Raw genomic sequence first — 16,325 nt, 5'->3', positions numbered from 1 at the left:
ATCGACCCTTCAGGTACTGTGAGTTGTGATTAAGTTTGTTTCTATAATAGTTTAACTGTAATCTAATCACAATCCAATCAATTTAGAATTTACAATATATTGTGAAAAATCTCCATTGGATTGTGTTTGATTTCGCCCAATTGATATAACATATATTGTTTGACCTGTATGATCAAGTGAGTTTTAACCTATAAATCTTTTCAAATGAGACAACAGTATGAATAATGTGTCATGAAAAATATTATAAAATTTGATCTTTATTCTGTGATTTGAAGGTTGCTTCTGAGGGGAAACCCATTTGGGAAAACATTTTCCTCTTTGCACCAACTGGGGAGTTTCCCTGCCATACACATGCATATTTGGCATGGATTAGATTTTTAGGACAAAAAATAACAGCTTGACTATGAATTTCACCCTCTTGGATGGGCAAACAGATTCTAATAAAATTCTCATCTACCAATTTACTGGTTATGTGATAATTATCCAGTTCCATGATGGTTTCAACCAAATCTGTTTCCTAACAATTTCCCTAACAATGGCTGATTTCATTCGAAGTTGAACTTACTAAACTAATTGATTTGTGATAACTCTGATAATTTTATCTCAGCAGGTGGAATAAAATGTTTAAAATGGACATGTAAGAAATGAATCAAATGATGATATTCTGCCTGAAAGATATTTCTGGTCTCTGGGGCTAAATGAATTAGTGAATGTTTTAAAATTGATTTCCTGTATTAAAACTAGGGGAGCACTGTATAAATTGAAAATTAGATGTGTTTTAATAATGACCACTTTATAGCAGAACTGATGAAATAAAACTATAGCCCTGACTGTCACTGCTGTATTACTTTGCATACGATATTAACGGCGAAACGTTGAAAAATAAATTCTTTCCCTACCCAGCAAAATGCCAAAATCAGATGTGAATATTTCTGTTGACTATTAGTATTATTATAAGCAATGTATATATAAGCAACAATGTGCAATATACTACGTGAAACACAAATATAAACCAAACCATCCCGTCAAAACATTGTTATTTATAGCAAAATAGACAAAGACGCATTCGTATATCGCAATATGAGAGAAAACATACCTTGATTACCTTCGGCAATCACGACTGGTCCGAAGCCGTATGCCTTTGTCTTTGGGCTTGTCTGCCTCGATAAAGCTTGTTAAAACAACTCTAGTTTTGCTCAAACACTAAGTCAACACTTCCCCAATGAATTAATTGATCATCCACGACGAATCAAGTCACTTTGGGAGCTTCTAGTCCAAGAATACGATCATTTTGACAAATAACGAACACAGACTTTGAAGAAATACAAAGACTCAAAAAGAAGCAGGATCTGGGTGAGGTCACAAAGGAAGAATTAACACTTATTTACTGCGACCGAAGGAAACATTATGTTTTGTGGACCCGAGATCTGTCGATATTTCACGAGGCGAAGCCGAGGGTCGGGGAATATCGACGGTCGAGGGTCCACTAAACATAATGTTTTCTAAGGTCGCAGTAAATAAGTTTTTTACTAGGTTACCTGCAAGGTAGAGATTGCTGCGAGCATTTTAGGGTCCAAGTGAATTGTTATATGAAATGTTAGTAAACTAAATCCGTTTTAACTAATAGCAATAGCAGGTTTAAAAAACGCAAAGTGAACCTCTATTGAGCGTTAACTCGCTGGGGCTGTACATGAATTAACACCTATTAGCAATATATGCTATATCAATGCTGTCTTGCGAGTTGCAGCTCGTTTAATCAAAGTCTTTAGAAGCAGCTAGTTTTAAAAATATTTTAACATACGAATCACAACAGGAGTATTAACACTAATAATAATATTAGGTAGAATTTTGCGCGCGTGGCTACATTTTCCCCGCAACAAAGCGAAAATACAGGCCCAGTAGCACATGTTTAACAAAATAGAACATTTTTTGGTAACATGGATATTTGTTTTTTAAATATGCTATTTGTCTTTGTTGTGTCCATGTAAATGTTTGACTTCGTGTGAAGAGTAACAAAACATCACTTAATACTTTGAACTTTGAACGCGCTCGAGAAGACGTGTAATCAGAAACCACGTGAAGATCCGGTAAAAGCACTAAATAACAAAAACATTTAGCTCATTGTAAAATAGGAATAAAAACATATGCCTATGCTTACAGTAACTTAATTTTAATCTGAGCGATTCAGTCAGGCAATTTAGACGATCAATTCAATTGCATATTTTATCTGCGACTGTGTCATGTTATTAAACACGACTCGCAAGCGTCAAGCCGCATACTTAAAACATCATTTGATGCAAAATATGGAAATCAGCAAAAGAATACAAATGTCAATGGATAAAAAAGACTTTAAAGCATCTGTATGTAAAGACTTGATTTGCTTCACAGCACTGACAGCTCAACTGCTAAAGTAAAGCGAATTAGCAAATTGGATAGTACATCTTAATATTCTAGAATGATTTTATAGTTCGTATATAACAGCATGAATCTAGCTGAGATCGATTGTATGCTTTTAGCGTTTCATAAATATACCAGTTAAATTGTAAACAACTGTAAACGTAACATATGAACGAAAGATGAAAATATCTTACCTTGAATAGTCAAAATAGAACAGAAGCTTTGAAATTTAACAAAAATTTGAAGATCCTGTATATGAGCGAGTTTAAAATTTGTGTTCTACGCATAAAAAACGCGCACGACCACAATTCTTTGCGCTATAAAATTTAGTTCTGAACCCCCTCTCTGCACAAATTAGACTGCTGCTACGCTCGCTCGCTTCAGGCTCGCTCGCTCCGCAGCATTATATACCACTTGTCAAAGAAAAACTAAAGTTTGTCGAGCTCTTTTTTGTTTAATTGTTCAACGTTGGTGGGATCTTTTTTTCCACAATATTCTCTGAGGATATTCGTTGCTTGTTTGGTCACTTTCTTCGTTGACTCAGAGTCTTTATTAGCCAGCAAGCTGTCTATTTCGTCGCTAGTATTGCTGGCAAATCTTTCCATTCTAGTTTTTAACAGTTGTCAAAAACAAACGCTGCGAAGGACGAAGGTCAACTTAGCCCAATGTCAACTAAAGGTCAGATGTCCGAGTGCAGCACGTGATTAAAGTTGTTATTTCCCATGAATAATGCATTGTTTCCCCCTGCTGGGGGTCGCGCGGGCGACATCAAAATTTCGTCACTCTCACGTGATTCGCTCTCGACCAATGAAACGCTACGAACACCAAACTTTGACAAGTGGTATATAATAATATGTTATATGTATGATCTTTAGTTTGTGGCATTGGTTTGTGGTGAGGTTTTGGCTGTAGCCACTGAGCTATTACCTCTGCGAACTGAAGTTACAAAACTGGAACAATATATCTAAATCATAGATTTTTGATAAAATTGATAATGGCATAACCGCTCAAATAATACCGGCTTTAAAACACTGGGGAGAGCACTGAGAGAAGTGAAAAACTCAGGTAAGATCGAGGACTTGGGCTATAATTCCAAATCTAAAAAGTAAAGTCCAAGTCTAACAAATTTCTGATAATTCACCTGTTTTCCACGCACGCGTTTTCATAATAAATAAATAAATTAAGAGGATCAGTTTTCTACAAATTTTGGTAAAAATAAAATGTTAAAGCATTCTTCCGTGGGTGTACCTGCGTATGAAAAACACTTAAAGCCCCGTTGACAAGGTACCGGATTACTATCGGACCAGATCGAATTTTGAAGTTAATGAAAGACAGCGGTGTAATATACATAACTGCTATTTATAGATAATTAAGCTTGGGACAATAGGATTAGAACTGATTGACAGTTAGAGACAAATAATATAGAAAGTGTATGAGAGCGAGAAAGTAAGAGCACATGAAAAGTAATATATATATATAGAGAAACAAAATATACAGTTATACAAATCGGAGCAAGGAGTGAGATCATTATATTGGCGACGAGAATGGCTGAAGGACAAGCCGAGCCACAAGAAAATATCACAGTAATACGCAATCGGTTTCACTACAACCATTACCAGAGTTTAATCCAGACGCTGATGTTGGCGAAAGCTTAGGCACGCGCTGGAACATTTGGATCCAAGATTTCGAGATGTTCATCCTCGCTAGTGGGATTACGGATGAGAAAAGAAAACGCGCATTGCTATTATATCAAGCTGGCAAACGGGTTCGCGAGATATTTAGACAAATACCTGATACGGGAGACGCAACTGATTACGAAGCCGCGAAAACAAAGCTTCACGAATACTTCCAACCGCAAGAAAATCGCCGATACGCAGTTTACCGCTTTAGACAAGCGAAACAAGAACCGAACGAAACCCTTGATCAATTCCATACACGATTACGGACGTTAGCACAGACTTGCTCTTTCCACAACACAGATTTTGAAATCGAACAACAAATTATTACGGCTGGGTCATCTTCACGGATTCGGAAAAGGCATTAAGAGACCCAACATACGATCTGAAGTCTATACTCATCGATGGTCGCCGTGCCGAGATGAGTACATTTCAAGCGCGAGACATCGAATCAAAAGACACAAATACAGATCGTGTTAACAAAGTATCATCGAAAACAACATCGAAAACGTGTCACAATTGCGGTGGTACGTATCCTCATGAAGGACAATGCCCAGCTAAAGGTAAAGAATGTCGGAAATGTCAAAAGCTCAACCATTTTGCTCGAGTGTGTCGAGGAAAGATGCAACGTCAGACAAAAGCTTTTCAACATGAAATGAAACCGAAACAGAAATACAAACGACCACTAAATCCACTAAATGAAGTTCAGAGCGAGACGGACAGTTCTGACAACGAATATTTATACACAGTTTCTAATGACAAGACCCCCAAAGTCAATGTGAAAGTATGCGGATGATCGTTCAAAGCTACCGTAGACACAGGCGCAACGATCAATGTCGTCGACCGAGGTACATATGAGAAAATACCAGGAATAGAATTAAGAAAACGAACATAAAAGCGTTTGCGTATACTGCTAGCAAGCCAGTAAAGTTCATTGGCAAGTTTGAGGAAGCTATTGAGACTCGCCGTCGAGTTGCAGTGGCAACTTTTTACGTCGCAGAAACGACAGACAGCGGAAATCTAATATCAGCAACAACGGCAGAGGAACTTGGTCTGGTAAGTTTTCATCTTAACAAAGTAACTGAAACAAAAGATCGTGAACTCCAAAATATTCTAAACAAACATTCAAAAGTTTTCCACGGGTTGGGTAAACTCAAGCAAGAGAAAATCAAATTAAACGTTGATAAAACAACAACACCCCGAGCACAGCCACAACGCCGAATTCCCTATCACATACGTCAGAAGGTCCAGAACGCGATAGAACAACTAGAGAAAGACGATATTATTGAACGGGTACCAGAAAACCAACCTACACCTTGGGTATCGCCAATTGTAGCAGTACCGAAAAAGAACGGGGACGTTCGTATATGCGTCGATATGCGCGCTGCCAACGAAGCTATAAAACGGGTACGACACCCTATTCCAACAGTTGAGGACATCAGCTTTGAGTTAAATGGAGCAACGTGTTTTTCCAAATTAGACCTTACACAGGCCTATCATCAGCTAGAACTACACGAGGACAGTCGTTACATTACTACATTCAGTACACAATCGGTCTTTTCAGATACAAAAGGCTGAACTATGGCACCAATGCAGCTGCTGAGATTTCCAGTACACTTTACAAACCCAATTGCAAGGATTAGTCGGAGTAAAGAATATAGCTGATGACTTTTAGTATATAGGCAAACACAGAAAGACATACACAAACTTGAATAAATGTCTAAACGAATCTCCGACAAAGGACTACGCTTGAATCAAGCTAAGTGTAGCTTCTTGAATGACAAACTGGAATTTTTCGGACAAGTATTTTCCAAAGACGGCAGCAAACCTGACCCCAAACGTGTAGAAGCTTTAAAGAACGCGCCGGTACCCAAAACCATTTCTGAAGTAAGAAGTCTCCTCGGCATGGCAAACTACAGTGCCAAGTATATTCCGAAATTTGCAACCATTACAGCTCCATTGCGCCAATTAACGAAGAAAAATACACCTTTCGTGTGGACCGACATTCATCAGAACGCATACAACACGTTAACTTCCACCTTAGCTTCAGCATCGTGCATGGCATATTTTGACAAAAATAGAGACACTGGTAACGGTTGATGCGAGTCCAGTCGGCATATCAGCAATCCTTTCGCAGAGAAACAAAGGAAAAGACGACGAGAAAGTAGTGGCATATGCGAGTAGAGCATTAACAGAAGTCGAACAAAGATACTCCCAAACCGAGAGAGAGGCGCTGGCTATTATTTGGGGAGTGGAACATTTTCATCTATACCTGTACGGAAACGAATTCGTTCTAATCACAGACCATAACCACTAGAAGTAATCTATGGCAACAGAAACTCCAAACATCAGCAAGAATAGAACGTTGGGTGTTACGCTTACAACCTTATGCTTTTCAAGTAAGATACAAGCCAGGAGCTAACAATCCGGCTGATTATCTATCGCGCCACCCAACAGGAAAAAGCTACAATGACAGAGGAGCACATAAACTTTATTGCTCGCTCCAGTGTTCCGAAAGCACTGACGATAGAGGAAATCGAAGAAGCAACGAACAAGGACAAAACCTTACGAGGAGTTCGGGCAGCTATAAAGCTCAACAAGTGGCACTACGAGGTAGTCAAGCCTTATAAACAAGTAAAAGACGAACTACTGTGACAACAAAGGGCGTGGTTCTTCGTGGTTCTCGTTTGATCTACAGAATCGCGATTCATTGCGCACGCTTGGCATTACCAAAACGAAATCATTAATCCGAGAAAAGATTTGGTTTCCGAATATTGATAAAATGGTACAAGCAACAATCGAGAAGTGCATTCCTTGTCAGGCAGTGGGTAAAGCACCACCACAAGAGCCAATATCAACGACAACAATGCCAAAGGGACCATGGGAAACGATACATTTGGATTTCTACGGACCGCTTCCTTCGGGAGAATACCTTCTGGTCGCAATTGATCGCTATTCCAGATATCCCGAAGTGGAAGTAGTACGCTCGACAAAAGCTTCTGTGGTCATACCCAAATTAGATCAAATGTTCGCCCGTCATGGCATCCCAACAACTATCAAGACAGACAATGGACCGCCTTTCAATAGTGCAGAATATAATCGTTATTTGACAGCTCTTGGAATTAAAGATATTCATTCAACACCTAAATGGCCCCAGGGCAATGCAGAAGCGGAAAGATTCATGCAGCCCCTTGGAAAAACGCTACGAACCGCTCACATTGAAAGAAGACCCTGGCAGCAAGAGCTACATCGTTTCTTGTTACAGTACAGGACAACACCACACTTTTCCACGAAAGTTCCACCAGCGGAATTACTATTTAACCGTACAGTGAAAGGAAAGCTTCCAGAATTGAAAAAGCGGAACATTGTTAACAAACACAATATTGCCAAAAAGAATGAAATGGAGAGACAGCGATACAACAAAGAATATGCGAATGAAAAAAGAAACGTAAAAGAGAGTGAAATTAAGATAGGAGACTATGTCTTAGTTCGTCAGGACAAGCAGAACAAATTGACTGCGAATTACAACAACGTTCCATACGTAGTCACACACAGATCGCATTCACAGGTTAAAGCAAGAAGCAAGAACGGACACGTTATCACACGAAATGTGTCTCAGTTTAAACGCATACCAAAGCCAAGGGATGATACGGACAGTGATGACGATAATGAGAAAGAACGTCATCAAAAGAGGAACAATACCATCACACTACCAGCAGCAACAAATATTGGACATCAAGATCAAATACCGACACGACGATCGAGCCGGGTCAGAGGAAAACCGGATAGATTTGGACATTCAGTATATGATTGAACTATGTTTTGTTAAATGTTAATATTGTTAAAAAAAAAGGGTGATGTATACATAACTGCTATTTATAGATAATTAAGCTTGGACAATAGAATTAGAACTGATTGACAGTTAGAGACAATAATATAGAAAGTGTATGAGAGCGAGAAAAGTAAGAGCACATGAAAAGTAATATATATATAATATAGAGAAACAAAATATACAGTTATACAAATCGGAGCAAGGAGTGAGATCATTATAAGCGGTGTCCTCAATAAATATACCACATCTATCAAATTGATAAGCATTTTCTAATAATCGTTGTTTCATAAAGCCTGATTCTAATATGTCACCGACGGTCGGTGATGACTATTGTCGGTGATCACTGGAGAATAAAGTGCTTTGTTACTTCGTCAACGACTACAAAGAATGCATCGCCGACCGTCGGTGACATATGAGAATCAGGCTTAAGGGCAAACAAAGATGTCGTGACGAGCGGATCTAGTACCGTGGGAACGCAATGAAAAGTGATTGGAAGCGAACCACTTTTTTCCCAATTGTTTCGACTTTGCCGGAATTCCTGCATGGGAGGAATGACCACAATAGGAAAATTCAAATCTGTCAGAGCCACTGTTGCAGTCATAAAACATTCCTTGCAATTCGGCGCGCAAGAGAAAAACTGAGGAAAACTTTCAAAACATAAAACTATCCACCCTCTCCCTCCGCAATCCCTGGACGATTTTGAATATTTCACGGGTGTAGTTTGTGAACGCAAATTGCATCTTGCCTGAAAAGAAGCTTCCTTCTTATCTTTAGCATTTTAATAATTACTCCAGCCTCAAACTAGCTCACAAAATACATTTAAAAAGTCAACTGATCTACGGTCTGACGCTCGCAGAAAGCCAAAAATCATTTTGTCTCGAATGTGTAGAAATTTTCATAAACGTTCACAAAAAAAGATACAAATATCAAGTTTACTCAGACGATGTTTTGATCCACTCTCAAGATGAATATTGTTCTTGGCAGGGTTGGATAAATAAAGTAGCCAAATGGAGTCATCCTATTAGTTTTTAACAACCCTGGTACTTGGTATAATTACCTCCAAGTTGATATCACACAAGACAACTTTAGGGATGTAAGACAAACACCGAAATAAGAATTTCAACAACAGTCAACAAAGTGAAATCATGAAATTGTTTACAAAATTACAAATCTATGCAAATTACAATAAATGCTTGCAATAGCCTATGATTAAATATCAAGCAGATATGTACTTGTGTGTGTACCAGACACTTTCTAAGTCATAATATCCTATTTCAACACTTGATATTAGTTTGCTTACAGATCAATATAGTTGCGTGTTCGTTTATTAAAGACACCACTTTCTATTAGTTAACAAAACAAAGCTCTGCCATTCGTATGCCTTATACAGATATTTCATTCTCATAGAAAATATTCACATCAGTTAGGTCTCCACTCGGGGAATTTATTCGCGCGACGCAAACCGGAATCTAAAAACCTGCGACGTGATTGGTCCGCGAAGAAATTTCCCGCGAAAATGTAGGATCGCTTCCTAATTCTTTATCAGTTCGCGAGAATAAATTCTGCAAGTGGAGAACGGGATTTCTTGTAACTAGGAATTAAAAAGTTCGCGTATTATTTTCTACAAAAAATACTACAAAAACTTTTCTATGAATAATCTGGTCCTATAAATTTCTTAAAATTCTTGTTCTTGGTCAGTTAGGGCCTGTTTCAAACGTCGTTCTTCTTTCAAGTGTCGAACGCATTAAAAAAATTTACAATATATGCTGACAGTAGGCAAATATTTAATTATTAAGCAGTATTCTTGTCATGTGTTCTTGTGTAGACCAGGCACGTTCGAAATCATAAAATCCTATTTTACCACTTGATGTTAGTTTGCTTACAAATAAGCTACCTATAGGGTAAAATAAAAATCTAAGCTTGAGTATAATAAATTACGATACCGACCATCTGTAGGGTTTCTAAATTCGCAATGTTGAACGCATTAAAGATAAAAAAAACGAGGTTTGAAACACGCCTATATAAGACATAATTGTTCTGTTGTTTCGTGACCTTCTTTTTCATGAACATCAGATGTCTTGAACTGAATATTATTCAAATTCAGTCAAATTTTTACAATTTTCCAGCCCCACTTCAGACTATAAATATCTTCCTTCCCAGCTAAAAAACGAACGTTCCTCGTAATGTACATAGTTTTTGTAGTTCCATTAGGAGCGTAACTAGAACGATAATTGAGGTGGTGTTTATTCACATATTCAGTTCTACCCGACGGATTTCTATTTTAAGCTATTCATTGCACTTACAAAAGAAATCCTTCGGGCAGAACTGAATATATGAATATTCACCCACCCCCAATTATCGTTCTATTGCATGACGTCACTGAGTTCCGTTATCTTTCTTTTTCATCAGCATCAAACTTGAAGAGCAAAATACAGCTAATACAGTTACTACAATTTCTACCATTATTTTCCATAACCAGCACAATTACCATCAGCACAATCGTAGAGACCAGCACCAGCACCACACCATCATAGATGAGAATTATCACCACCAACATGACTGTAACTACCATAATGAACATCTTAAACAACACCATCATACGACTGACATTGGTCACAGTTTTTTAGGACTTGTTTCTTGCAGGTGCAGCCTCGTGCCCGGCGCGTGTTTTATTAAACGGTGTTTTATTAGTATTAATCGCATAGTAATGTTTGTCTCGCGGGAGGACACGCACGAAGCGACAGCGTGGGGGAGAACGCGCCTGGCAGAAAATGTATTCAAGATGGCGGAAGAAACATTCGAAGAATCCGAAGATGTATTATTAGCGATTGCAGAAAATATAAGAAAATATAAGAATTTACCTTCAATATTCACGTTTTCAAACGATTTGTTAAGTTCTTCAACCATTTAATACTGTAATGCTGTTCTTATTCAAGGTATCAAAGATTATCAACAATGCAAATTTCACTTTTCGACACAAATTTCACTTTTCGAAACATTTTCTGCCAGGCGCGTTCTCCTCCACGCTGTCGCTTCGTGCGTGTCCTCACGCGAGACAAACATTACTACGCGATTAATATTAATAAAACACCGATTAATAAAACACGCGCCGGGGACGAGGCTGTTGCAGGTGTATTCAAGATATCATCTTTGTTTTGTTTAACAAACTGTAACCCCAGTTAGGGAGGCAAAGGAGTGCTATCACTTGCCCAAGGTGAACTCCCAGACAAACGGAAGGAAGGAGGTGTCTTACTTCTCCATTCTAAACCAGCTCCAAGCAAAGTCTAGTCGCTTCCCCTAAACAATGTTCTTGATGATAGTTGTTCATGTTATTGTTCACTAAATCCATTACGAAATATCCTAACTGAAAAATCAATTTCAAAATATCTGTCGTTCATGATCACAACAAAGTCTTTATCAACTAAGTCTTCTACTATTGGTTTTCGTCCTCGTGTGAACGGGTTCATTTCAGTTATTTTTAAGAACGAAGACATTCTCTTTCAATTGGTATAAACAACTTCCGGAAGGAACCCAACATGTAAGAAAATATACAGTTTTGTGTAGATTTTCCTCAAAGCAGTCTAAACCTTTTTCCACAAGGCGTCTTTATTCCGGTTAAAGAGAAGATTGACTACTCGCTCAATATCGTCCCACGAAGCTACTGCCCGTTGCTTGATATCGTCCAACAAAGGATTTGGTGGAATAGACAGTCGAAGAAACACCATATCACCTTTGTTGTCAGGAAAAGCCAGCACGTCCTCTTTTGGGGAAAGTTTAATTGTTTGGCTTGGCCTAAAAGTCTTCAAATATCGTTGATAGGAAGTGTCGAGAATCGCGCCAGAGTCCACGTCATGAAATGTTATCAGGTGATCAGATAAAGTTAATACAATTCTACTCTTGTGAAAACAAAATGACGTGGTGAAATTATAAGAAGACTTGAATGCAGAAGTTATATTTTGAGAATACCCAGTTTCCAGATCAATTATCTGACTCTGATCAGCACTCTCGTTCACGACTACTGCGACTTTGGAATCATTGCTGAAAATTACGACATAAGGAAATCTGTCAGACCTTCCAGCGTCACGGTGATAAAAGACTTCATACGAAGTTGGGTTTTCGGTATTTCTTTTCCAAATATAACATTTTTTCCCATGCCAACCTGAGATAAATGTACCATTGGGGGAGACTTTCACTTTCATCTCAGGCTCAATTCCAGGCAAATTGATCATTACAGGACCATCAACATCACTGACATCAAGAACTTTCACGGGTTTATTCCTTTCAAGAGCGAAGCTGACAAAGCCTTCAGAAAAATGAAGCTCATAGTATGGGCGGTCAAACAAGGTAGCTAAATCAAACAGCGCAACGTCCTGACTGTGAATAAACACGATCTCTAAATTGTCATCTACCGGGTATCGCGTTAATTTAAGAATCCTGTTAAAATCACTAATCACAAACAAGAAATCTTCCGACCACCAGCATAAAAACCTTGACCCACATTGACTGCTTTTGAAACGTTGTTCAACTTGGCTGGTATAGACATTCCATACGTTGATATATCCATCTGAGTTGCAGGATGCAAGTCGAGAGCCGTCAGGAGAAAACGAACTCGAATAAACTTTCGTTGGCTGTGACAGACAGGATTGCTCTTGTTTATGAGCTAATGTCTTAAAGACAATTAGTTTTTCATGATCTGAATAGAGCCACAGATTATCTCCTAAAAGTGTCATTTTGAGTCGATTAACAAAATTCTCTCGAGGAGCTGTAGCAAGATAGTTCCAAGCAACAATCGCAGTCAAAGGAATACTTTCTGTGACACTCGAATAACAATATTCATTCGGAGAAATAATACACTCCAAGCATTTGCAGATCCACGGACACGAAATCGTATTATGTTCAATCATTATTTCTAAGTGTTTAGAATTTGGTTCCTCAAATCCCCGCTGAAAACATCGTTCACATTTCCTACTCTTTAAAACATCTGGTTTCTCCCTTTCCCCGTGAGATAATTTTCGCTCATCCATTCTTTGCAATGTGATGGCGTTCCAAACACAAAACGAATAACCCGGATGAGATGAAGATTCTGAATTTCCAATAATAAATAACCCCGTGACGCTAAAAGAACACCAACCAACACGAAATCCAGCACAAAGCGACGACAGCATTTTTTGTTTAGCAACGTCCCATAGTTTAATGGTGTTTGAATCGTCGCTAGTCACCAGTCTTTTGCCGTTAGGGGAAAATGCACAGGACAGGAAAGTCTCTTCATTTCCAGGGAAAAATGGAACTTCCTTTCTTCCAGCAATGTTAAACGCCGTTTCCAGTTTACCAAATAATATGAAAGAATCGTCTGGAGAGAATGTGCAGCATGGAATTGTTTTCAATTTTGTTGAATAACTCATAATTTTAACTAAAGTTGGTAGGGATATCACATGGATAAAATTATCTATTCCAACTGCTACACTTTTCTCATCGTTAGATAAAGCAACAGCTGTAATAAAACCAACGTCTTTGTGTTCCCAGACTGCTCGCGGCAAAACCGAAACTTCGTAAGAATTCGACTCGACAAAAGGTGAGACGTTTGATAGTAGCCTCTCCGCGATTTTCTTCTCATCATCGCTAAAATAACCTTCTGGGGAACGGGTAAGAACCGCTTGTAAATACCATTGTGAATATACTGTCGAAAAAAGTTGTTTTGAAAGATTGTAATACAGCCCCGTGGGATTCAGGGCATGATCAAAAGAGCCAACTTCAATGATATGGTACGAAATAAGGGCACGTAAATCTTCGTTTTTAACCCAAGAACTTTGGAGTAATTTGAGCCAGAAACGCTGCAATACATCTGAATAGCCTACAGTTAACATATAACATACGATAATAAGATCAACTGACCAAAAGACACTTTCCTCCATTTCACACTTTTCTAGATGTTTTAAACCATGTTTCAGAGCGTATTTTACGTCGTTAGTAAACTTCACCTCAAGTTCTGAGTGAACAGCTTTATCTTTAATTTCATTAAAAACCTTCTCGCATAAAAGCCAAAGCGATCTATGTCCATCATCGACCTTGACAGTATACTGGTGATCTTTGTAGCCCTTTGCTAGAAGCCAATCAATAACGGATTTGTGAAAAACGGTTAACATGTCATCTGAAACGTACAACAAGCACGATATGGTTTCATTAATTTTGTTGATGATGTCTTTCGTTTCGCGACAATCCGGAGCTAAACCAAAAGCCTGAGCGACGAAAGTGAGGGGAAGAGGTCCTTCGGAAACAGCCAGCATTTCCAAAATTTTCAACACATCAAACTTTTCATGTTTTATGGCGTTAAGCTCGTCTTCAAGACGTTTGAAATATCCTTGGTAAACAGAATTTAGTCCTTGTGGGAAAAACTCCATGACGTCATTATTTGTTATCTTCTCAAGATCATAGCGAGCCCTTAGCCCAGATTGAAAGTGATATGCATAGAGAAATGAGCCTTGGCATTTGGCAACAAAAATGGAACGTAAACTAATAGTTTTATTTTGCCAAAAACGGTCAAGATATGGATGATCCTCATAGAAATCATCGCTCATCTCACTTCCATCCACTTCCCTGCCGACTAAACTTGGAAAACATTCTTTAAAATAAAGTTCAAGATCTGAGTTATTGTTGTCATCAACATTGGAAATGTCTGTCTTTTGATCGTCTCTTAATTTTAGATCGGCTACGGAAATCTCTGGCCTGCTCGTCACCAAGATTTTGATGTACTCGGGAAGATCAGGAAAACATTCAGCAATCAAATACGTAATTTCATTCTTATCATGAGCAGCACTTTCATCCAAGCCATCGATAACGACTAAACGTGGCTCTTTTATTTCCAATTTATCTAAGGGATTTTGCAAATATATTCGAAATGCATCTCTCAGATTTTGAACTTGATGAGGTCGCTTTAACTGATCAAGGAGTTCCTCTTTGAAACCTGGGACGCTCTTGCACATCTGACTTGCTAGAGACTGCAGCATCACGATAGGATCTCTTAGGATTGATTTACTTAAATCACAAAAGTGACAAGCAGCTAGCTTTCCATTCTTCTCAAAATCTTCACAGATTTTAGCGGCAAAAACGCTTTTACCAAATCCTGGTCCAGCTGTTATTAATTTTATCCTCGAATGGCTGCCACTTCCATAAAACCACTCGTTAACTTCCCTTAACAACCACTCCCTTGTTCTAGGAAGGAAAAATTTCACTTTTCTTTTAATTTTACCCTTAAAATTATGCTTAGCAAGTTTTCGCAATAAATCTTCATCACTTTCCATGCGGGATTTTTTTTCAGGATTGGTGTCCCCGGGTATTGATAGCTTACGATTGCCCGAAGACTGGCGAGTTTTATTTATCTCGTCGCGGTTTTCTTTAACGATTTGTGTCATTGTTGCAAGCATTTTAATACACTCATCTTCGTGCAGCTTCCAATCTTTAAGCTTTTGCACATACACTTCTTCTTCAGGCCCAAGAGGACATTTTTCTAAATCGTCGACATCACTCTGTGTAACGCCCAATTCTACTATCACCTGAGAAATTTTCTTCCATAAAGACTCAAATGTTGAATTATCAACTCGAGTTGTTGTTACATGTGCATAAATATCATTTCTGTAACACTTGATTCTTGTGATATTCGCTTGCGTTGACTTATCCCAATCCGGAGACATCAGATCCCATCCTGTCGATGGAAAACCACAAATGCTCCGGAATAGAACTGTAAGTAATGTGACATCAAAGGTTTTGGAATCTGGCGGGTTGCCAGACGGTGGAAACAGTAAATCCCACTGGGAATTATTAATAACTCGAGGTTTTAACCTTTGAAGAGATGTTTTGTTTGCAATTAGTACTCCGGGTAGACTAACAGGTGGATGGATGGTATCAAATTTATTTCTCATAGCCTCAGTTCCTTTGTCAACTAAAAGTCTACTGAGTCTTGTAAAATTTGCTTTTTCTTGCAGATCGTCAGAAGCCATGACATTGCACGAAGGTACTGTAAAAAATAGATATAATTTTCCATCGTGACCGTCCGGAAGCAATAGTAGCCTTAAATAAGTTTTAGTGGAAAAAACAAAAGGATTTATTATACATAAATTTTCATGAATAGACCTATTCAAAAAAGACGCCTGTCTCGGGTCCCGCGAAAACGAGGCTAGTCAGATTTTCTCTGCTGAATTTGTTTTTATTCCTTCGTTTATTTCACTTTTTTCACAGGTTGCAAGCTACACAAGAACAAATTTTTTCCAGCAAAATTTAGGTAGTTATATAAAAATGATTTTGAAATTTTGGCAATAGAAAACCTGACTAGCCTCGTTCTCGCGTCACTCGTAACAGGCCTCTTGCTCTTTTTGGCATAGGTCTATTATCAAGTTAATATCAACGATGATAGCTGTATTCTAAAA

At 38.4% G+C, this 16,325-nt stretch overlaps 2 protein-coding genes across 2 annotated transcripts; one reads left to right on the top strand and one right to left on the bottom strand.

Annotated features, from left to right (window-relative positions):
- The first annotated feature begins 6,855 nt into the window (after positions 1-6,855).
- Positions 6,856-7,887, top strand: LOC114535037 (uncharacterized protein K02A2.6-like). Its single transcript, XM_028556412.1, has one exon. It carries the CDS (start codon positions 6,856-6,858, stop codon positions 7,885-7,887), a length of 1,032 nt encoding a protein of 343 aa, XP_028412213.1.
- A 4,033-nt stretch (positions 7,888-11,920) lies between these two features.
- LOC114535036 lies at positions 11,921-15,593 on the bottom strand. Its single transcript, XM_028556410.1, has 3 exons — positions 12,875-15,593; positions 12,080-12,208; positions 11,921-11,943 (listed from the first exon to the last, which is right to left on the bottom strand). The coding sequence occupies exons 1-3, from the start codon at positions 15,591-15,593 to the stop codon at positions 11,921-11,923; spliced, it is 2,871 nt and encodes a 956-aa protein (XP_028412211.1).
- Between the last annotated feature and the right edge of the window lie 732 nt (positions 15,594-16,325).

Source organism: Dendronephthya gigantea, unplaced genomic scaffold (assembly GCF_004324835.1).
Source record: "Dendronephthya gigantea isolate DGI-Jeju-01 unplaced genomic scaffold, DenGig_1.0 000109F, whole genome shotgun sequence".
NCBI lineage: Eukaryota > Metazoa > Cnidaria > Anthozoa > Malacalcyonacea > Nephtheidae > Dendronephthya > Dendronephthya gigantea.
Note: the sequence above shows the minus strand (reverse complement) of the source record. Positions and strands in the feature narration are given on the sequence as shown.

What these genes read in the sequence shown, in the direction of transcription:
- LOC114535036 (XM_028556410.1), bottom strand. Translation starts at nt 15,593, where the DNA reads ATGTCTCCGGATTGGGATAAGTCAACGCAAGCGAATATCACAAGAATC. An exon ending in GAAACCAGATGTTTTAAAGA is followed by an intron (nt 12,209 to 12,874) that starts GTAGGAAATGTG and finishes ATTTTTCTGAAG; the next exon opens with GCTTTGTCAGCTTCGCTCTT. An exon ending in AGTGAAAGTCTCCCCCAATG is followed by an intron (nt 11,944 to 12,079) that starts GTACATTTATCT and finishes CGTAATTTTCAG; the next exon opens with CAATGATTCCAAAGTCGCAG.
- LOC114535037 (XM_028556412.1), top strand. Translation starts at nt 6,856, where the DNA reads ATGGTACAAGCAACAATCGAGAAGTGCATTCCTTGTCAGGCAGTGGGT.